General features: G+C 47.4%; 2 protein-coding genes across 2 annotated transcripts in view; both read right to left on the bottom strand.

Annotated features, from left to right (window-relative positions):
- Positions 1 to 921: 921 nt before the first annotated feature.
- On the bottom strand, positions 922 to 16,906 carry IL6R (interleukin 6 receptor; the record flags this gene model as incomplete). Its single annotated transcript, XM_087707655.1, is given in 7 exon segments — positions 922 to 1,082; positions 2,604 to 2,782; positions 4,173 to 4,293; positions 4,405 to 4,567; positions 4,570 to 4,661; positions 14,817 to 15,171; positions 16,886 to 16,906. Coding segments are annotated over 7 exon segments (1,092 nt in total), but the record flags the coding sequence as incomplete, so codon positions are not given.
- Positions 16,907 to 17,514: 608 nt separating this feature from the next.
- The window catches only part of ATP8B2 (ATPase phospholipid transporting 8B2), a 30,804-nt gene continuing 27,244 nt past the window's right edge, over positions 17,515 to 21,074 (bottom strand). Inside the window, exons 24-27 of the mRNA XM_087707653.1 lie at positions 20,103 to 20,333; positions 19,731 to 19,869; positions 18,954 to 19,084; positions 17,515 to 18,669 (exon numbers count right to left, since the gene is read on the bottom strand). Of these exons, the coding sequence (XP_087563779.1) occupies positions 18,394 to 18,669; positions 18,954 to 19,084; positions 19,731 to 19,869; positions 20,103 to 20,333 (777 nt within the window). The 3' untranslated portion in view covers positions 17,515 to 18,393. The remainder of the gene's footprint in view (positions 18,670 to 18,953; positions 19,085 to 19,730; positions 19,870 to 20,102; positions 20,334 to 21,074) is intronic.

Here is a 21,074-nt window from a genome sequence, read left to right as displayed (position 1 = left end):
CCATCTACCTATTTATCTACCCATCTACCTTCCTTCTTCCTTCCTTCCTTCAGTTCCTTCCTTCCCTTCCTTCCCCCTCTAATCTTCCTTCCTTCCCTCCTTCCATTCCTTCCTTCCTTCCCGCTGTAATCCTCCTTTCTTCCTTCCCTTCCTTCCTATCCTTCCTTCCTTCCCTCCCTTCTTTCCCTCTCGAATCTTTCTTCCTTCCCTCATTCCCTTCCTTCCTTCCCTTCCTTCCCCCTCTAATCTTCCTTCCTTCCCTCCTTCCATTCCTTCCTTCTCTTCCTTCCTTCCCTTCCTTCCCGCTGTAATCCTCCTTCCTTCCTTCCTTCCCTTCCTTCCTATCCTTCCTTCCTTCCCTTCCTTCCTTCCTTCCCTTCTTTCCCTCTCTAATCTTTCTTCCTTCCCTTCCTTCCTTCCCTTCCTTTCCTCTCTAATTTTCCTTCCTTTCTTCCTTCCCTTCCTTCCCCCTGTATCTTCCTTCCTTCCCTTCCTTCCTTCCCTTCCTTTCCCCTCTAATCTTCTTTCCTTTCTTCCTTCCCTTCTTTCCACTTCCAATCTTCCTTCCTTCCTTCCTTCCTTCCTTCCCTCCCTTCCTTCCTTCCTTCCTTCCTTCCTTCCTTCCCTCCCTCCCTCCCTCCCTCCCTTCCTTCCTTCCTTCCTTCCTTCCTTCCTTCCTTCCTTCTCCATCACTGGAGGTTTTCAAGAAGAGACTGGACATGGTATTGTCTGAAATGGCCTAGGCTCTCCTGCTTTGAGCAGGGGGCTGGACTAGAAGACCTCCAAGGCCCCTTCCAACTCTCTTATTCTGAATCCGCTTTTTCCCACCCCTGAGCCCCAAAGAAGATGGATTTTTTTTCACCCACCCACCTTCCCATCCACTGGGCGGGGGGGGGGGGGGAGGAAAGAAAGAAATCCCACCTCCGAGAAGATCTGGGAGTTTTTCATCCGGTAGCGCAGCTGGAACTGGAGGTGGTAATACTTGGAGCCCCAGGAATTGGGGTTCCTCCAGGTGACGTAGAGTTTGTGGGGTTCATTCTTCACGGGGTGTACCTGCACGTTGGCCGGGGGGTCTGGCTTCACTGCAAGGAGAGGGGAGTGGGAAAGCGGTTGGGAGGGGTCTCCTGGGAGGAGAGCAAGGGGGGGGGCAGGTGTCTGATCCTGCCCAGGTTGGGGGGCTGGATAGGAAGGGAGCCCTGCCACCACCCCATCCTGGGAGATTCTTAAAGAAAGGGGCCTGAATGTATGGATGGATGGATGGACAGACAGATAGATAGAAGATAGAGGAAGATGAAACAGAGGGAGATGGATGGAGAGGTAGATTATAAACAGGGAGAGAGAGAGAGGGAGGGAGAGAGAGAGATGGAGCTGGAAGAGAAGAGAGATGGGGAAAGCACAAAGAGATAGATAGATGATAATATAGATTATAGATGATAGAGGAGATAGAAAAAGAGAAAGAAAGAAAGAAAGATAATAGATAGATGATAGATAGATAGATAGATAGATGATAGATAGATAGATAGATAGATAGATAGATAGATAGATAGATAGATAGATAGATGATAGATATAGATGGATGGATGGATGGATGGATGGATGGATGGATATGCTAGATGATAGATGATAATAGATAGATAGATAGATAGATAGATAGATAGATAGATAGATAGATAGATAGAAATAGATTAGATAGATAGATAGATAGATGATAGATAGATAGATAGATAGATAGATGATAGATAGATAGATAGATAGATAGATAGATAGATAGATAGATAGATAGATAGATAAATGATAGACAGATAAAATAGATTAGAAGATGGATGGATAGATAATTAGATAAACAGGATAGGCAGATTAGAAGAAATATTAGGCAGATTGATTATAGAGATAGATACACAAATAGATGATAGATAGAAAGAGAAGATGGGTCAGTAGATAAAGAGATGGATAGAAATAGATTGGTAGATGATAGAAATATAGATAGGAATATAGAAATATGGATAGATGGGTAGATAGAAAGAAAGTAACATAGAAAGATGGATAGATAGAAATATAGATGGAGTAGAAATATAGATAAATAGAAATACAAAAGGGGAGATAGAAGATAGATGGGTGGGTAGATAGATAAAGAGATGGATAGAAATAGATGGATAGATGATAGAAATATAGATAGGAATATAGAAATATGGACAGATGGGTAGAGAGAGAGAAATATAGATAGATGGATAGATAGAAATATAGATAGAAAGAGGGAGAGAGATAGAGACATAGAAAGTAATATATAGGGATAAATAGAAATGTAGAAAATGTAGAAAATTAGATGGAGAAATAGAAATATAGAAGGGGAGATAGATGATAGATGGATGGATGGATGCATGCATGCATGGATGGATAGATAGAAAGATAGATATGAAGGAAGGAAAAGAGGGAAGGAGGGAGGGTAGATGGAAGGGAGGAAGGAGGAAGGAAGGAAGGAAGGAAGGAAGGAAGGAAGGAAGGGAATAGACATGACAGATACAGAAATTGCAATGCTCCGATGGCCGGGGAAATCTTGTCTTCTTCGAATGGCCCATCGGTTGGGTGGAGACAAGCGCACTCACGCAAAACATCGGTGTGGAAGGATTTCTGGCTCCGCGCCGTCCCTGCGAGGTTGGCCACGCAGACAGACACCAGCAGCAGCCCATCTTCCTCGTTGTTCATCCCTTGAACGCGGCAGAAGAACTTCTGGGAGCGGCTGTAGTAACGGCACTGCTGCTCCGTGTGGTTTTCCCCTGTGAACCTGTCCGGGGAGGCACGGAAATCTGCGTCTGGCTGGGGATGCTGGGAGTTGGAGTCCCGCCAACCTCAAGGGAAACCCTGGTTCACCTCCTTCAAAGGGAAACCATCTGGAGAAAGGAGCCCGGCGCTGGTTTCCCGCACCTGGCCTGGGGCTGGGCTGGATGACCTCAAGGGGTCCCCCAATTCCAGACAATGCAGAGGCTCACAATCAAAGGAAGGGGTTGCATCCCGTCCTGAATCTTTAGCCTCCTGCTCCCCCGACCTTGGCAGAGGTTATTTTTTTTGCCTTAGGGTGAAGTCCTCGACTTACGACCACCATGGAGCCCAACATTTCCGTCGCTAAGCAAGCAAGTGTACCACCTCCCCACCACCCCGTCTCACCAACTTTCCTTGCCATGTTTGTTCAGGGAATCCCTGCGCTTCTTAAACGAGTCACGCAGGTCGTTAAATGAATCTGTCTTCTCCATTTTCAAGCGGTCACAAATCGCGTGACACCATCTTCTTTCTTTCCTTCCCTCTATCTTTCTTTTCTTTCTTTCTTTCCTTTCTTCCTTCTTTCTTCCTTTCTCTTACCCATCTTCTTTCCTTCCCTCTTTCTTCCTTTCCTCCCCTCTTTCTTTTTCTTCCCTCATTTTTTCCTTCCTTCTTCCTTCCTCTTACCCATCTTCTTCCCTCTTCATTTCTTTCCTCTCTTTCTTTTTTCCTTCCTTTTTTCCTTCTTCCTTCCTTCCTTACTCTTATCCATCTTCTTTCCTTCCCATTTTCTTTTTTCCTTCCCTCTTTTTTTCTTTCCTTCCCTCTTTTTTTCTTTCCTTCCCCCTTTATTTTTTCCTTCCTTCCTTCTTCCTTCCTTCCTCTTACCCATCTCTTCCCTCTTCCTTTCTTTCCTTCCCTCTTTCTTTTTTCCTTCCTTAATTCCTTCTTCTTTCCTTCCTTGCTTATCCATCTTCTTTCCTTCCCTCTTTCTTTCTTTCCTTCCCGCTTTCTTTCTTTCCTTCTTTCCTTCCTTCTTCCTTTCTTCCTCTTACCCATCTTCTTCTTTCCTTCCTTCTTTCTTTCTATCCTTCCTTCCTTTCTTCCTTCTTCCTCCCTCCCTCCCTTTCCCCCTCCCTTCCTCCCTTCCTCTTGCCCATCTTCATTCTTTCTTCCCTTCCCTCCCTCCTTCCTTTTCTTTCCTTCCTCCTAACTATAAGTCGGCGAACAAAAGGTGTGGATTTTTGATCCGGTGGCTCCCAGGGGGAGATGCCACAAACGGTCGTAAGTGTGAAAAACAAAGTCCCCTTTTCTTTAGGGCTGTCGTAACTTCGAATGGACGCTAAAGTGAACAGTTGTAAGTCAGGGACTACCGGGGAGGGTTTAAACCGACGGGCTGCTCCCCCTCTCATACCAACCTTTGCATCCAGAGCGTGGCTTTCGAGGGCTTCGACACCGGAGAAAAAGTTCTCCACTCACAGAGAATATCCTTGACTAAACTTCTGCGGAAACAGGTGAAATCTGGAGGTTTGGGGGGCTCTGGAAAAAGAGAGAGAGAGAAGCACTCTGCATATGCTCAGGAACCCTGGTGCAATGGCTCAAGGGCAGACGACAGAGGAGGAAGAACGGAGGAGGAATAAAAAAACCCACCTTCCACAATCAAATGGTGGGTGCGAAGGAGCCGGCGATCGTCCGAGCAGCTGTAGGATCCCGACTGGTTGGGATGGACGAGCGGGAGGAAAAGGCCGGCCTTTGAGGTGTCCCACACCGCAGGGCGGGCGGAAGAGACCGGCTGCTTCTCAAACTCCCAAGAAGCAGCCGAGTCTGATTGCTCCCCGGCTCCCCTTCTGGGCAGGGCAGGGTAACGTTGGAGCCTGGCGGGACGAAGATGGTACCGGCGGGTGGAGCTGCCGCAGAAAAGAGAATAAAAAAGAGTGAAAAGAGTGATAAGGGAAGAGGGGAGGAGGAGGAGATGGAGAAAAAGAAGGGAGGGAGGGAGGGAGGAAGGAAATTTCTGTGAGAAAGAGGAAGGAAGGAAGGAAGGAAGGAAGGAAGGAAGGAAGGAAGGAAGGAAGGAAGGAAGGAAGGAAGGAAGGAAGGAAGGAAATTTGTGTGAGAAAGAAGAGGGAAGGAAGGAAATTTGCGTGAGAAAGAGAAAGGGAGGGGGAGGAAGGAAAGAGAGAGAAGGGAGGGAGGGAGGGAGGAAGAAAATTTGTGTGAGAAAGAAGAAGGAAGGGAGAAAAGGAAGGAAGGAAGGAAATTTGTGTGAAAAAGAAGAAGGAAGGAAGGAAATTTGTGTGAGAAAGAGAAAGGAAGGGAGGGGGGAGGAAGGAAAGGGAGAGAAGAGGGAGGAAGGAAGGAAGGAAATTTGTGTGAGAAAGAAGAAGGAAGGAAGGAAGGAAGGAAGGAAGGAAGGAAGGAAGGAAGGAAAGAAATTTATGTGAAAAAGAGAAAGGGAAGGAGGGGGGAGGAAGGAAATGGAGAGAAGGGAGGAGGAAGGAAGGAAATTTGTGTGAGAAAGAAGGAAGGGAGGGAAGGAAGGAAGGAAGGAAGGAAGGAAAGAGGGAGGGAATTTGTGTGAGAAAGAGGAAGAAAGAAAGAAGTGGAAGTAGAGGTGGGAAGGAGGAAAAGAGGGAGTAAAACAGGGAGGAGATGGAAATAAAAATAAAAAATGGAAGAAAAGAAAAAAGAAAGATGGAAAAGAAAAAGAAGAAAAATTGGAGGAGGAGGAAGGAGGAGGAGGAGGAGGGGGAGGAGGAGGAGAAGAAGAAGGAAAACAAGAGGAAAAAGAAAAGGGAAATGTACACCAGGAGATGGAGAAAGATAAAAGAAAGAACACTATGAAGGAAGAGAACATGACTCACGACCCTTTTATAGATGACATAAAACACGACAATCTTGCACTCAATCCATTAGGACAAATATTAGAACATAATAATAATAATAACAGATTGATAAGGAGGCCGAAAGCCAGGCAGGTGACAGGGCACCGAGTTCAAAACATCGTAAAAACCTCCCCATCCAGCTCCCAGCCCTTAGGAGCAAACAGCGCAAATCAAAACAAGGACTTTCCAACCTCCCGACCTTGAAAATTCTGCACGAGAGGAGATAAATACTTCTGCTGATGTGGGAAAACTTCTCGTTCCGATCAATACTTTTATCGGAGGGCTGAGCTGGGTCCAAAGGCAACGGGGAGGGCTCGGCCCTCGGATTTGAACCTGCCACCCGCGTCTCTTCCAAAGTCAAATTACTACCGGTTCGCTGAGAGACGGCGCTTTGCGCGCTCGCTGCTCGCTTCTCTCGCGCACGAGCCCGCTGCGCAGGCACGGTTTACTGAACACTGTTCTGCGCATGTGCAGAAATATGCTGGCGACGAGGGACGGCACCAGGGAACTGGTTCGGGGTGGCCTGGCAGGCCTGGGTAGCTGCCGGTTCCAACCAGTGCTGGGTTCCGGTCTGCGTCGGTACGCTGCGCATGGGACCGGGTATCCAAGTCGTGCCTGCGCACTGCATGCCCTTGTGCACACCACTGCCCCTACGACACACAGCTACTTGGCGGTCGTGCAGGCGTGCGTGCACAATTGGCCGGTCGCATTATAAACAGGTATGGAATGCGGACAGACGGCGGCGGGCCAAACGATGGTGCTCCCGGCTTCTACCAGGCCGTACCGGCTGAAACCCACCACTGGTTCCGACGAATTAAACACCCCGACATGTTCGGTTGATGGAGAGTTTCGTGTTTAATAAATAAAAGAGAGAATAATAACAGATAATTCGACCGCAGAATCGAAGCAAACGAAACGTTTTCCCCCCGAAAATAAGACAGGGTCTTGTTTTATTTTGACCCCGGAATGAGCCCTTGGCCTTATTTTCGGGGAGGTCTTCTTAAGAGCCAAGGTGGCGCAGTGGTTAAATGCAGCACTGCAGGCTACTGCTAGATCAGCAGTTCAGCGGTTCAAATCTCACTGGCTCAGGGTTGACTCAGCCTTCCATCCTTCCGAGGTGGGTAAAATGAGGACCCAGATTGTTGGGGGCAAGTTGCTGACTCTCTGTAAACCGCTTAGAGAGGGCTGAAAGGCCTATGAAGCGGTATATAAGTCTACTGCTATATATATATATATTTTTTTTGGGGGTGCAGGAGGGGGCAGGCGTGGTGGGTTGGAATATTTTCAGGGAGGGCTTATTTTAGCGCCTGCGATTAAAAAGTCCCGATTGGGCGGATTATACGGGGAAGTTTTATTTTCAGGGAAACAAAGGAAGGCACCAAGAGGACCACAGCAAAATAAAGGTGTTTTTTTAAAAATATATATATAAAAGAAGGAAAGGTATGGGAGCGTGGAATGGAGTGGGTGGAAATGGGCCCTGAACCACTGGCTGGCTCGAAGCCGAAAAACGGCCCGAAAATTTCCATCCAGAAGGCGGCAAAGGATTTAATTAGATTTAATTAACGCCGGCTGGTTCGTAAATCTTCCTGTCTTCTGGAGTTTCAGCTTTGCCGGAAAACAAATATTGACAAATTGTTGTGTGTGTGTGTGTTATTTTAAAAGTGCGTCTCCATAGCAACGGAGGGGGGGGGAGAACGATGCGGGTTCGAGGGAGGGGGCAGCTGGTGTGGAAAGGATCTCAAGGTCATGTCAAAATCGTCAAGGCAAACAATTCCTAGAATCGCCAGGAAATTTATAACCGGTAAATGGTCATTTGCTTAACGGGGGTTATTTCTTCCTTTTTTTAAAAAAAAAAAACCGAATGCTTTGTTTAAACAGGGGGAGGTTGCGGCCCGCGGAACTCCCCGCCACTTGCTTCGAGGACGCGGGTCGATCCGTGATTGATTTTGACATTTTGCTGCGATTTATATATTGACTTAACTCAACGGACACTCGGCCACCTGTCTCGCTTTTTAAAAGAAGCGACACTAATTTAACGAAGACTGAAAAAATTGATTGCAAAAATGGGAGAATTCGCACCCGGATCGGGCCAAACCCACCCCAAAAGCCAGAATTCCCCCTTTCCGGATGGCTTGCTGAGAAAAGAAAACGTGGCAAAGGGTTTTATGCAAAAGGTTTAGAGTCCTCGGCGGCGAGGACCGCAACGGAGCTTCGAACGTTTCCGTCCCTAAGCGAGATGGCTGCGAAGTGAGCTTTGCCCTGCTTTTCCACGGCCGTTAAGCGAGTCTGACTTCCCCTTTGACTCAAAGTCTCAAAAGGGGAGGGGGAAATCGGAGGACGCCAGGACACGGTGCCCGTCATAAACACGCAACGCTTGGCAAATGGACTCGTATTTCTGACGGCTGCAGGGTCCCGGAAACACGCGATCCGGTTTCGCGAAGCACCGTATCCCCTAACTTAACCATGGCAGTGATTCGCTTAGCGATGGGAAAGGTGGCAAAACGAGGCACGGCGCACTTCAGAATCCGTCTCTCGGTCGACGGAGAGGTTACGACGGTCATAAGCCTGAAAAAAACCGGCCCAATTTTTCTTTTTCACTGCCAGCCTGAGTTTGGATGGTCCCTAAACCAACGGTTATAAGTCTGAGGACTCCTGGGGAGTGGAAGCTGTTTTTTTTGGAGTGCTTTGCTATAAAACGTAGGTCTGTTTTTCGCCCAGCCGGGAAAATCTGAAACTCAAAACGATTAGATTTCAGGGAAAGCAATTAGTACCTCCTCATTGTATTAGATTCCCGGCAGTGGGATATTAATTAATTTAGGGGGGGGGGGGAAGGTTAAGTACGGAGTAGCGAACGGATCCGGCAGGAAAATACGTGATTTTATTTTTATTTATATTGCAAAAGTCTGGCAGTTGATGAAAGGTTAATGGCCGGAGAGCCAGGGCTGTGGTACGTCCCGGGGGGGGGGGGGGGGGCTCTCGGCCAGCCAGCCGTGCCAAGAATCAGGGTTAACCGATCAGGAGAAATTCACGAGTAGCTGCTAATCCCCTTGCTTGCGTCTTTGGGAGGGGGGAAGAGGGGGATACTAAGGCTGGAAGGAACCTCAGAGGTCTTCTAGTCCAACCCTACAGCCAAGGCAGGGGTCGTCTTCTCTTAAGGGAGCCTGAAGATGGGCTGAAGGGGTGGTGGGGGCTTAAGTGGGGTTTTTTTTGGGGGGGGGGATTACCTGTAAGAGGAGGAGGAGGAATTATAGGGAGAAGGGAAGAAAGGAGGAGGAGGAGGAGAAGAAGAAGGGATAAGGGAGGATGAAGGAGAAAGGAAAGGAGGAGGAGGGGAAGGCAGAAACAGGAGGAAGTGTAGGAGGAGGAGAAGGGATAAGGGAGGGTGAAGGAGAAAGAAAAGGAGAAAGGAGAAGACAGAGAAGAAAGAGGAGGAGGAGGAGGGATAAGGGAGGATGAAGGAAAGAGAAAAGGAGAAGAGAAGGCAGACAGGAGGAAGTGTAGGAGGGAGAAGAAGGGAAGAAAGGAGGAGGAGGGATAACAGAGGATGAAGGAGAAAGAAAAGAAGGAAAAGAAGGCAGAAACAGGGGGAAGTGAAGGAGGAGAAAGGTTGATGAAGAAGGAAAAGTAGAAGGAGAAAGAGGAGGAGAAGGAAGAGGAGAAGGAAAAGAAGAACAAGAAAGAGAAGGAGGGGGAGGGAGAAAGGCGGATGAAGGAGCAGCACAACCCATTAATGCCTCTCCCACTCCCAGATTCTCTCTTGTCCCTCCTTTCTTCTTTCTTTTCCTCCCTCCCTCCCTCTCTTTCTCTCTCTCTCTCTCCCCTCCTTCCTTCTCCTTTCTCTCTTATCCCTTCCTTCCCTCCTTCCTTCTTCTTTCTCTTGTGTCTTTCTTTTCTTTCCTCCCTCCATTTCTCTCCAAAGACATTCCCAGAATCCCCTAAGGGACGGAGGGAAGGAAGGAGGGAGGGAAGGAAGGAGGGAGGGAAGGAAGGAGGAGGGAAGAGGGAAGGAGGGAACACAATCCTTGTTGTCCCAATGCCACCTCAATTCAAAGCTCTACTCCAGTTCTCTCTCTCTCTCTCTCCTTTCTCTCTCTCTCTCTGTCTCTCTCCTCTCTCTCTGTGCTTTCTCTCTCTCTCTCTCCTCTCTCTCTCTGCTTTCTCTCTCTCTCTCTCTGTCTGTCTCTGTCTCTGTCTCTCTGTCTCTCTCTTCTCTCTCTCTCTCCTCTCTCTCTGCTTTCTCTCTCTCTGCTTTCTCTGTCTGTCTCTCTCTGTCTGTCTCTCTCTCCTCTCTCTTCTCTCTCTCTCTGCTTTCTCTGTCTCTCTGTGTCTCTCTCTCTGTGTGTCTCTGTCTCTCTTCTCTCTCTCTGTCTGTCTCTGTCTGTGTCTCTCTGTCTCTCTCTCCTCTCTCTCTCCTCCTCTCTCTCTGCTTTCTCTGTCTCTCTCTCTGTCTTTGTCTTTCTCTCTCTCTTCTCTCTCTCTGTCTGTCTCTCTCTCTCTGTCTCTCTCTTCTCTCTCTCTCTTCTCTCTCTCTGCTTTCTCTCTCTCTGCTTTCTCTGTCTCTCTCTCTGTCTGTGTCTCTCTGTCTCTCTTCTCTCTCTCTCTCCTCTCTCTCTCTGCTTTCTCTCTCTCTGTCTGTCTGTCTCTCTCTGTCTGTCTCTCTCTCCCTCTCTCTTCTCTCTCTCTCTGCTTTCTCTGTCTCTCTCTGTGTCTCTCTGTGTCTCTCTCTCTGTGTGTCTCTGTCTCTCTCTCTTCTCTCTCTCTCCTCTCTCTTCCTCTGCTTTCTCTGACTCTCTCTCTGTGTCCCTCTCTCTGTCTGTCTCTCTCCTCTCTCTCTCTGCTTTCTCTGTCTCTCTCTCTCTCTGTCTCTCTCTCTGTGTCTCTCTCCTCTCTCTCTCTCTGCTTTCTCTTTCTCTCTCTCTTCTCTCTCTCTGCTTTCTCTGTCTCTCTCTGTGTCTCTCTGTGTCTCTCTTTTTCTCTCGTTCAAAATCCTTGTTAATGGAGGAGGAGGAGGAGGAGGAGGAGGAAGGGGAAAAAAGCGAAAGAAAGCAGAAGAAAGGAAAAACCCCATAAAACTCTCTAAATGGGATTTTTTTTCTCTCCCTTCTGCTTTTCGGCTTCCCCTTCCTCTTGTTTTAAGCGATGGGTTTCAATCTGAAAAGTCCAGGGGGAAGAAAAGATTTCAAAATAAAAACCAAATAGGAGGAAATCATCTTCCACAGGGGGAACAAGCGTTGTTTAACTTGGTTTGTGGTTCCCCGAGCGACGAATTAAAACCATGTTTGGCCATGTTTGACGAGAACTCAAAATTCCAGGGACTTTCTCAACAGAGGCCCAGGAATAAGGTAGACTTGAACCAGTGCTGGAGGCTCAGCCTGGACAAGAAGCTCCCTTGTCGATCTTTAAAGCTTCCCACCATCACCGCCAACACAAACAAGGATGCACAAAACACAAATCACACACCCTCGATCACACTTCAAGGCTCGCCTACCCGAAACGCAAACTACATATCCTTCTTTGCATATTTCATTCTCCATCTGATTTTTTTTTCCTCGGGAGATTAATTCTCTCTTTTCTTTTTCTGATCCTCTGACATTCCTTTCTTCCCCCCTCCCCAGTTGAAAAAAAAGCGGGAGTCAGCCAGTTGCCCTCCCCCCCCAATGAGAGGGAATGATAAAGCCCCCCACCCAATAAATCTTGGATTAATTATCCCGTCACAAGGATCAGCTGGCCCAGATTGTGAAAAACTAAGATTCCCCCCCCCCCCCCCCGTAAATACAGAACTGGGTTACGCCAACCCAGAAATACATCTGATGAAAGAGGGAAAGATGTAAATATAACGACGGAAAGAGGGAATGGAAGAGGAGCAGAGAGATAGGTAGAGAGAGGAGAGGAGAAAGGAGAGGGGAAGAAGAAAGGAAAAAGGAGAGGAAGAAATGGAGAGAGGATTAGAGAGAAAGGTAGGAAGAGGAGAAAGGAGAGGGGAAGAAGAAAGGAAAAAGGAGAGGAAGAAATGGAGAGAGGATTAGAGAGAAAGGTAGGAAGAGGAGAAAGGAGAGGGGAAGAAGAAAGGAAAAAGGAGAGGAAGAGATGGAGAGAGGATTAGAGAGAAAGGTAGGAAGAGAGAAAGGAGAGGGGAAGAAGAAAGGAAAAAGGAGAGGAAGAGATGGAGAGAGGATTAGAGAGAAAGGTAGGAAGAGGAGAAAGGAGAGGGGAAGAAGAAAGGAAAAAGGAGAGGAAAAAATGGAGGGGAAGTCAGAGAAGGAAAGGGGGCAGGAAGGGGAGTGAGAGTGGGAGGAGTGAGAGAGAGGAAGGTGGAATTAGAGAAGGGAAAGAAGAGGAGGAAAGAAGAAAGGAGAGAAGGAGGGAGAGAAGCAGAAAAAGGGGAAGGAAGAAGGGAAGGTGGTTATAAAATAAGATGGGTGTAAGGGATGGCTGAAAAGCAGCCTTGGTTATATTTTTTAACTTTCGGAGGAGGAAAAATTGTTATAAAAGTTAAAAGACAACACATATTATTAATGAGAGTTACGAGATTGTATACTTGTGAATGTGTGTATGAGAAATAGAAAGAAAAAAACTTCCTTTTTTTAAAAAAAAGAAAGAGATTTTGTTTTTCTTAACAGCGCGCGCGAGAGAGAAAAAAAAACACAATTTTAACAGTTTAACAGAGTTGGAAGGGGCCTTGGAGGTCATCTAGTCCAACCCCCTGCTCGAGCAGGAGACCCTAAACCATTTCTGACAAATGGCAGTCCAATCTCTTCTTGAAAGCTTCTACTTTTGCATTTCTGGATTTTGTGCTGGGGGGGGGGGGGAAAAAACCTTTCATTTGGGATGTTACCGATTAGATGTTGTTGTTGTTGTTACAGAAACGGCAAATTTATACTCTTATATAAAAGTATAAAAGTTGAGAAGTTATGATTGTATTTCATTCCACCAAAGGGATGCTATTCCCAATGCATTCTCTTTCTCTCTCTTCTTTTCTACCCTTTCCCCCTTCTTTCCTTCTTTCCTCTTTCCTTTTCCTTCCTTCCTTCTTCCTCTCCTTTTCTATCCTCCTTTCCTTCCTCTTTCCTTTCCTTTTCCTTCCTTCTTTCTTTCCTCTTTCCTTTCCTTTTCCTTCCTGCCTTCGTCTCCTTTTCTATCCTCCTTTCCTTCCTTTTTCTTTCCTTTTCTTTTCCTTCCTTCTTTCTTTCCTCTTTCCTTTCCTTCCTTTCTCTTTCCTTTTTTTCCTTCCTTCTTTCCTCTTTCCTTTCCTTCTTTCCTCTTTCCTTTCCTTCCTTCCTTCTTTCCTCTTTCCTTTCCTTCCTTCCTATCCTTTCCTTCAATTCTCCTCCCTTTCCTTCTTTCCTTTCCTTCCTTCCTTCTTTTCTCTTTCCTTTCCTATCTTCCTTTCCTTCCTCTTTCCTTTCCTCCCCTTCTTTCCTTTTCCTTCCTTCTTTCCTCTCCTTCTTTCCTTTTCCTCCCTTCCTTCCTTCTTTCCTCTTTCCTTTCCTATCTTCCTTTTCTTCCTCTTTCCTTTCCTTTCCATTCCTTCCTTCTTTCTTTCTTTCCTCTTTCCTTTCCCATGATTTCCTTTTGCATTTGGGTGTTTTATAGGCTCAACAAATTAAAAAGGGAAATGTATCGGGGAGGGGGGAAAAGGTTGAGATTATTTTTCCCCCTGTGTGCCACGAAATATTTTCTGGCCTGGGAGGAAGGGACTCAGCTGGGACCCCTTTGGCACCCCAAATGGGATCCCTAGGAGATTTGGGGGGGGAGGAAAAAAGGGCCCACCGTGGTGGAATTTTGCTGCCGTTGAGAGTAGAGAAAATAGAGAAAAAGAAAACAGAACTTCTGAATCATCCATTTTTTTCTCTCTGCTTCAACAGTTTTTGTGCTGAAAACCCTTCCTGCCTCTCGGTTCAGATTTCTTCGTTTCTACCTGCACAAAAATAGGCCGGTTTTGTTCTAGAGAAAGGAAGTGGGGGGAGAGGGGGGGGTTCCCCCCTTCCCCCCTCCCTACACTTTTCGTGTCTGGATTCTTTTTTCTTTTCTAAACTTTCTGGCAGCCTGAAGGCCTCTTTGCGACAAAGCTTCGGCTGGTAGAAGGGGCTTGTTTTGATGGCTCACAACGGCCCTGCGGTGTGGGACAGGGCAGAGATGACCCGTTTGCGAATGCTGTCTTTCCTTTCCTTTCTTTCTTTCCTTCCTTTTTCTCTCTTTACATCCTTTGCTTCTTCGTTTAGCTCCCTTCCCTTCCTTTCTTTTCTCCCTCTTCCCTCCCTTTCCATTCTTTCTTTTCCTTTCTCCTTCTTTTCCCTTTTCTTTCCTTCTTTCCTTAATTTCTTCCCTTCCCTTCCCCTCTATTTACTTCCTTTCCTTTTCCTCCATTCCCTTCCTTTCCCTTCCTCCTCTCCTTTATCCCCCTCCCCTGTCCTCTTTCCATACTTTCTTTTCCTTCCTCCTTCTTTTCATTTTTTCTTTCTTGTTTCTTTCCTTTCCTTCTCCTCTATTTAGTTCCTTCCCTTCATTTCCTTTCCTTTCGTTCATTTCCTTTCTTTCTCCTCCATTCTTTCTTTTCCTTTCTCCTTCTTTTCTCTTTTCTTTCTTTCCTTCCTTTTTCTTTGTTTTTCTTTTCCTTCTCCTTTACTTCCTTTCCTCTCTTCCCTTCCTTTCCCCTTTCCCCCCTCTCTCCATTCTTTCTTTTCCTTTCTCATTTTCCCTTCTCTCCTTCCTTCCCCACCATTTTGCTCCTTCCTTCCTCCCCTCCCGATATTCTTTCCCTCCTCTCCCACTCCCTCCTTCGATATTCTTTCCCTCCTTCCCTCCTCTCCCACTCCCTCCTTCGTGTCTCTCTTTCCTTTCTTCTCTCCTTCCTTCCTTTCTCTTGTAAGGCCCCCCTCCCACCTTTCTCAAAAGACACACACTCAGACAGATACTGAAACCAATTCCCCTCTTTTAAAAAATGCAGCAGAAACTTCAAAAACCTAGGAAAATTGTGCCAGGCGGGTAGCTGAGGACGCAAAAAATTGCACCTCCACCCCTCACCTTAACGACACATCCGTAAACTCACACCCCAGGTGTGCACGCACAAACACACCGAACAAAACAGCCTTTGTTTTGGAAGCGTTGGCATCCCCCCCTACCACTCGTCCGCACTCCGCAGGCCGCCAGCAAGAGGGGCACTTCGAATGGTCTCACCTGGCCGCTCGCAGGGCAGTGTGGAGGCCGTGAAGCCAGCTGCGGCCGCCAGGATGTGGGCGATCAGGGTGGCACGAGCCAGCCACATGATGCCAAGGCGATGCCCCCCGGAGGCCCCAGGACTCCTGCCAGCTGCCTCGCTGCTGCTCGCAGGAGAAACATTTGAGGAACTTAGCCTTGGCTGTTGAAGGGAGCGAATGTCCCTCTCTCTCTCTCGGGTTGTGAAAGCAGGTTGAGCAATGGGGTGGAGCTGGAAAAGGGACACATGGGGCAGAAAGGGGTGGGTGGCGTGGGTGGGGGAACACACGCCAGCATTCTGCAGAAAATATGAGGCACCCGTGGGTTTTTTCCTCCCCTAAGTCCCGGCTCTTTCCTTTCCAAAATAAGTTGTTTTCAACTGAGAATTTGCAACAAAAAAAAAGGGGGTCTTGTGAGGTCCTCGACTTATGACCACGGCCGAGCCCCGTCACTAAGCGGGGTGCTTGTGGAGTTATTGCCCCGTTTTTTTTTTAAAAAGACCTTCCTTGCCACCGTTAAGGGAATCACTGCCGTTAACTTAAGAGACGCGATTCCCCGTTGTTCGCAGGCTTGTTTGAAGGACGCAAAAGAGATCGTTGTCAGGCGGCGACCGTCATAAATACGAGTCGGTTGCCCGGGGTCTGAATTTTGAGCATGGGACCAACGTGGACGCTGAAAAGGCCGCAAGGGGGGAAAACGGCCCTTTTTTGTTCAGGCCGGTTGTAACTTCCGACGGTCACTAAATGGACAAACGTTGTTAAGTCGAGGACTGCCGGGGGATGCCGGCTCAGAAAGGGGAGCTGAGCCGATATCGACAAATAGCCTCACGCCACCAAGGAAGAGGTTGGAGGTGCGTTTTGGGGGAGTCAAGCGTTTTAGGTCGCTCGAGTAAAAGCGATGAGATGCGTTGTGGGTTCTCCCCACAATCTGACTTTCGACAAATATCTGAGGTTATCCCCTCTCTGTCCCACTCTGGTGGCATCTTACAAAGAGAAACTCAAGTTTCTAGACCTCATGGGGATAATGTGAAAACAAAAAAAACAAAAAAGGATTAGAAGCTCCTTACTCGCCGTTCTGCAAATTCCTTCTTTAAAAATTAAGAAGGGCAGTAGGAATTGAAGGGAAAACAGGCCCACACACACGGGAGAACACACTGGTTAGGTAGTCCTCGATTTACGACCACAACTGGGATTGGATTTTCTCTCGCTAAGTTGGCATGCTTGGACGTTGAGACATCGTGTGCCCGGATGTGATTTTTTTAACGACCATTTTTACCATGGTCGTTAAGCGAGTCACACGGCCATTAAGCAAATCACATGCTAATGAAAGCAAAATCCGGTTTCCTTTATTGATTCCCCTTGTCAGAAGCCAGGTAGGAAAGTCGGTGGGACTGCAGTGTGTGTGACAGTCACAACTGCAACAACAACATCACAAATCCCTTTTTCCATCCCTTTGAACCGTCGTTAAACAGACGGCTGTAAATCAAGGACGACCTGTACACCACAGACCATCCAACAAGATCCCTTAGGACAGGGATGGCTAACCAATAAAGGCACGACGCTAGAGAGGGGAAAAAAACCCACATTGTTTTCTTTTTAAAGAAAAGGCAATTTCTCTTTATAGTCATAAAACAATTTTGCCCAGTATAGAAATGTAAAATAAATTATACTGAATGTTCCTTAATCCCTGCGTGGCACAGTTGCGGTTTCTCTTCCCCCCCTTCTTCTGCCCGTCAACGGAGAGGCTGTGCCCAAACTGGATTTCTCCCGCGCCTCTCCCTCGCGGACAAAATATGTCTCTTTGGTATCAAAGTCGAGAGAACCAGGCACCATCCCCCCGTTGCCTTTGGTGTTGCCCATCCCAGATTGGTTCAATCTCGTCGGTAGGTGTAAATTTGCGAGCGGAGTAACGGAACTGCCAGACAACCCCAAATTTGCCAGCTTCCTCCGACTTCTGATGATCTCTTGGGACAATCTCTTTTTAACCAGGTTAGCCATTGTTCAAGGCATACTGGTTAAAACATTGATACGCCAGGAAATCTATGTCGGTACCAGTTGGTTGACACGCTCCATTTACCCATCTGTTTTTGGGGGATCCCAGAAACTTGTCCCACGATATCTGGCTACAGAAAAGATGTTTTACTTCAAGGCAACAGGGTAGATTTGCAAAAGGGTTCCCACCCACCCCGAAAAAATAGATGTCAGTGCCCCCCTCCCTATTCTGCGTTTGGACGAAGAAAATCATTTTGTTGGTTCAACAGAATCGGTTATCTTTTGTCTCTAATGGCCGTGCCCGTTTCTGGATGAATTGTCTACCCCGGCAGGATAGCATGGCTTAAGGGATCTGGCGGGAATCTGCTCCCTCGATCTGCAGCTGATCTAGCAGGACATCTTTACGGGTCTCTGCTGACCATAACGGATGCCAAGAAGGTGAATTGTGTGTCTTTGAAAGGAAGTGGAAGCTGTACGGATCTCGGCGAGTTTGGCCACAGGAAGAAATGAGGCATTTTTTGCAACCGGTTCTCTTCACAATGTTACTCTTGGTTTACTCTGCCCTGGTTTGGTGGTCCCTGTTTTCCACGACCACTTGGGATACGGGAAACGAGTTGAGGGACCCCCAGGGAAAGGGGCCGAGAAGGACGAGCAAGGAACTCTTTGCAATTGAAAAGTCCGACACAATAAAAAAATAAAATCTCTTTACTTTCTCCCTCGTACGGGAGATCCAAAGCCTCCGAGGCACGCCCGGAAGGACATGGTGCAAATCCTGAACTCTTCTTGGAAGATCTGAGGTGGGTCGCCCCTCCTATAAGTCTGAAAGCACTCAGTCCTCTTGTCTTTAAACTGAAAAGAGCTGCATTTCCACGTGCTGAGATTTGGACATTGCCGCGGGACGAGTCTTTTCTTCAACCTGAGTATCAGACGCCAAATGCTTTCGTGGTAGTAAGGTGGGCCTCGTGGAGGCTTCGGGGAGTTGGCCACCCTCAACGTTTGACCCAGTGCCTTTTAAATGCCAGCTGGAGGTCCAACGAGGAGTAGGAAAATCCTCGCTCTTTTGTAAACGAGATTCGTTGGCGAGATTGCTTTTTTTTCCAAAACGGCAAACCCAAAGCACAAGGCTACAGGGTTGTAGTGGGAGGGGTCTACATCTCCCCCAGGTCCTAGCCCCCGTCTTTCACCCCCAATTTTCTCGATTCGTACATACTTTGGAGAAAAGATGCCTTGTTACTCGAACGGGGAGATGTCCCTGGATTAAAAAAAACAGAGCACAAACGCTCTTAGGGTTTCCTGTCCGAGGAGGGGAACACTTAAATATCCCACATTGGCTGACCAGCTAAAGTGAGCTACCTCAAATACACCGGCAGCTTGAATTGTGGGGAGCAGAGGGGCGTTGGCTACGTGGTTTGGTTATACGGCGATAGCTTTAGACTTCAAGCCATGGTTCTGAGTTCTCGGCTCCGAAACCGATTTGCTCCCGTTTGGCGAGCTCCTCGTCTCACATCCTCACGGAGGAACGAGACCTTTAGCACGCGAGTCCATCCATCGTCGACCCTGAGGTTGTGTCACACTTTCAGCGCCCTGTCGGGCACGTTGGGCTCGCCACCGCCACTGTTTTTCTTCTTCCGCAGCGTCTCCATCCAACTGGTGCTGGGGCGGCCGCTGAAACTGGAAAGGGCCAGTGAGCTGAGACGCATGTTCTTGCCGGAAGTGATGAGCTCCCCGAAACCTTCTTGGTGGGAGAAGGCATAGCCTGAGCGTCGTGAACCCGTGCGCCCCACGCGGCCCATGCAACGGTGCTGGGTTTTTTGCTTCTTGCGAACCAACTGAGTGTAACGCACCTGGGGAAGGAAGCAGAGCGAAGGGGCGTCAAAGCGAGGCGGCTAATCAACTCCTCGCGAGAATCTTCCCACCTCTGATCTTTCTGGATCGCGCCAGAATCCCTAACTGTCCGTCATCCTAACCCCAATCCCTTTTTAAAATGCGGGTAGTCCTCGATTCGCGACGACATATTCAGCGACCGTTGGGAGGTTACAACGAAAAAAAGAGACAGTCCCGCCCGTCCACATAGGGGAAATTTTCTTGCCAGGAAGGAGAGAGGGCCCGCGTGCCACCCTTCGCTCACCGTGTCAGACAGTTCTGGCCGGAGGTCCAGCTTGAGGAAGCGGAAGGCAACGACTGGAATGATGCAGACCACGGTGGTCAGGGCAATGGTGAGCCACACTGCAGGCTGGGCGAGCGTGTTCTGGGCATTGCCTGGCACAGAGGAGAGAAATGAGATGGGAATGAAGGCTCCCTATTCGAAAAACACCCAGGCAGGTTTCTCAGAATGCACGATTGCCCCTTGTCCAGCTATTGGGATTCTCCCAGGATGCATTGCTCCAGGCCAGGTACATAGAGTCCTCGACTTACAACGGTTCCGTTTAATGACCGAAGTTACATCAGCACTGAAAAAAGTGACAGCACCATTTTCCATACGATTTCAAAACAGTGAATCTACATCTATATCCATACTATATCTATATCTATATCTATATCTATCTATCTCTAGCTCTCTATATTTATATCTATATCTATTATATCTATATCTATCATCTATCTATCTATCTCTATCTATCTATCATCTATCTATTTTAAATGTGATTTAAAATTTAAAAATGTGATTTAAATTTTTGTGATTTAAAATTTAAAAATGTGATTTAAATTTTCAAAATGTGATTTAAAATTTAAAAATCTGATTTAAAATTTAAAAAACTGATTTAAAATTTTAAAATGTGATTTAAAATTTAAAAATGCGATTTAAATTTTAAAAAATGTGATTTAAATTTTAAAAATCTGGTTTTTTTTAAATGCATTGTTTTATTTATTTATTTTAAAATCATCGATCTTTATCCAGACTCACCGACAAAACGGAACTGGTTGGGAAAGAGTTGGAAGAGGCCGTTGCTGTGCATGACGAAGAGGATGGCAAAATAAACCGCCAGGCTGCCCCAGATAAAAAAATGGTTGATGGCCGTCCAGAATCCGGTATCCAGGCCAATCTGTGGAAAAGGAGAGGAAAAAGTGACCACCAGGAGATCTCCAGTCTCAGCCCTTAGAGCTTGATTCTAAGGAGCCTTGGCAAAATGCCACTCCCGTGCCAATCCTTAGCCAAACCCCGCCTAATTTGTGCCTTGATCCACAAAGTGGTGAGGAGAAGACATCAACGAATCTACACACACACACACACCAGTGCCCTGGCAGAGATCGGGGAAAGGGGAGAGCGGCCACTCACCTGGACGCTGACCACGATGACCAGGGAGGTGGCCACGGTGACAGCAAAGGATTGGTAGTCGGCCAGGAGGGCGTTGTCGCTAAAGACCCCGTACGGGATGAAGAACATAAAGATGGAGGCGTAGATGCCCTGAGCGATGCAGATGAAGAATTCCCGCTTATTGAAAAGGAGGTTCAGCTGGCCCGGTTCGTAGAGTTTGGGGTACTCCAGGCTGCGGTGTTCGGGCACATCCTGGGGGAGAGAGGGGGGGTGGAGGAGAGAGAGGGAGGGAGGGTCAGCAGCTGGCCGGAGTTGGGGACCCGGAGTAGTGGTTTGGTTGGGAAGATTGATTCCTTCCTTCCTTCCCTTCTGTTTCTCCTCCCTCCCCTTCCTTCTTCCCTTCCGCTATCCCACCCTTACCTCTCTTCTCCTTTCCCCTCTTCCTTTTCTTTCTCTTATCCTTCCCTCCTTCCATCTTTCCTTTCCTTCTTCCCTCCTTTTCTTTGTCTCTTATCCTTCCTTCCCTCCTTTCTTCTCCTTTCTCTTTTTGTTTTCTTTCTTCCTTTTTCCTCCCTCCTTTTCTTTCTCTTATCCTTCCTTCCTTCCATCTTTCCTTTCTTTCCTCCCTCCTTTTCTTTGTCTCTTATCCCTCCTTCCTTCTCCTTTCTCTTTTTGCTTTCTTTCTTTTACCTCCCTTTTCTTTCTATCCTTCCTTCCTTCCTTCCTTCCTTCCTTCCTTCCTTCCTTCCTTCCTTCCTTCCTTCCTTCCTTCCTATGTATCTATCTACCAACCCACCTTCCTTCTCTTATCTTTCCTTCCCTCCTTCCTTCTCCTTTCCCTCTTATTCCTTTCTTCTTTTCTTTCCTCCCTCCCTCCCTTTCTCTCTTATCCTTCCTTCCTTCCCTCTTTCCTTCTCCTTTCTCTTATGCCTTTCTTTTCTTTCCTCCCTCCATTTCTTTCTCTTATCCTTCCTTCCTTCCTTCCTTCCTTCC

This window comes from Thamnophis sirtalis, unplaced genomic scaffold, assembly GCF_051295495.1.
Source record: "Thamnophis sirtalis isolate CommonGarterSnake01/CBP01778 unplaced genomic scaffold, rThaSir2_p1.2 scaffold_2, whole genome shotgun sequence".
Taxonomy (NCBI): domain Eukaryota; kingdom Metazoa; phylum Chordata; class Lepidosauria; order Squamata; family Natricidae; genus Thamnophis; species Thamnophis sirtalis.
The sequence above is the reverse complement of the archived record's forward strand: the minus strand, read 5'-3'. Positions and strand labels throughout refer to the sequence as shown.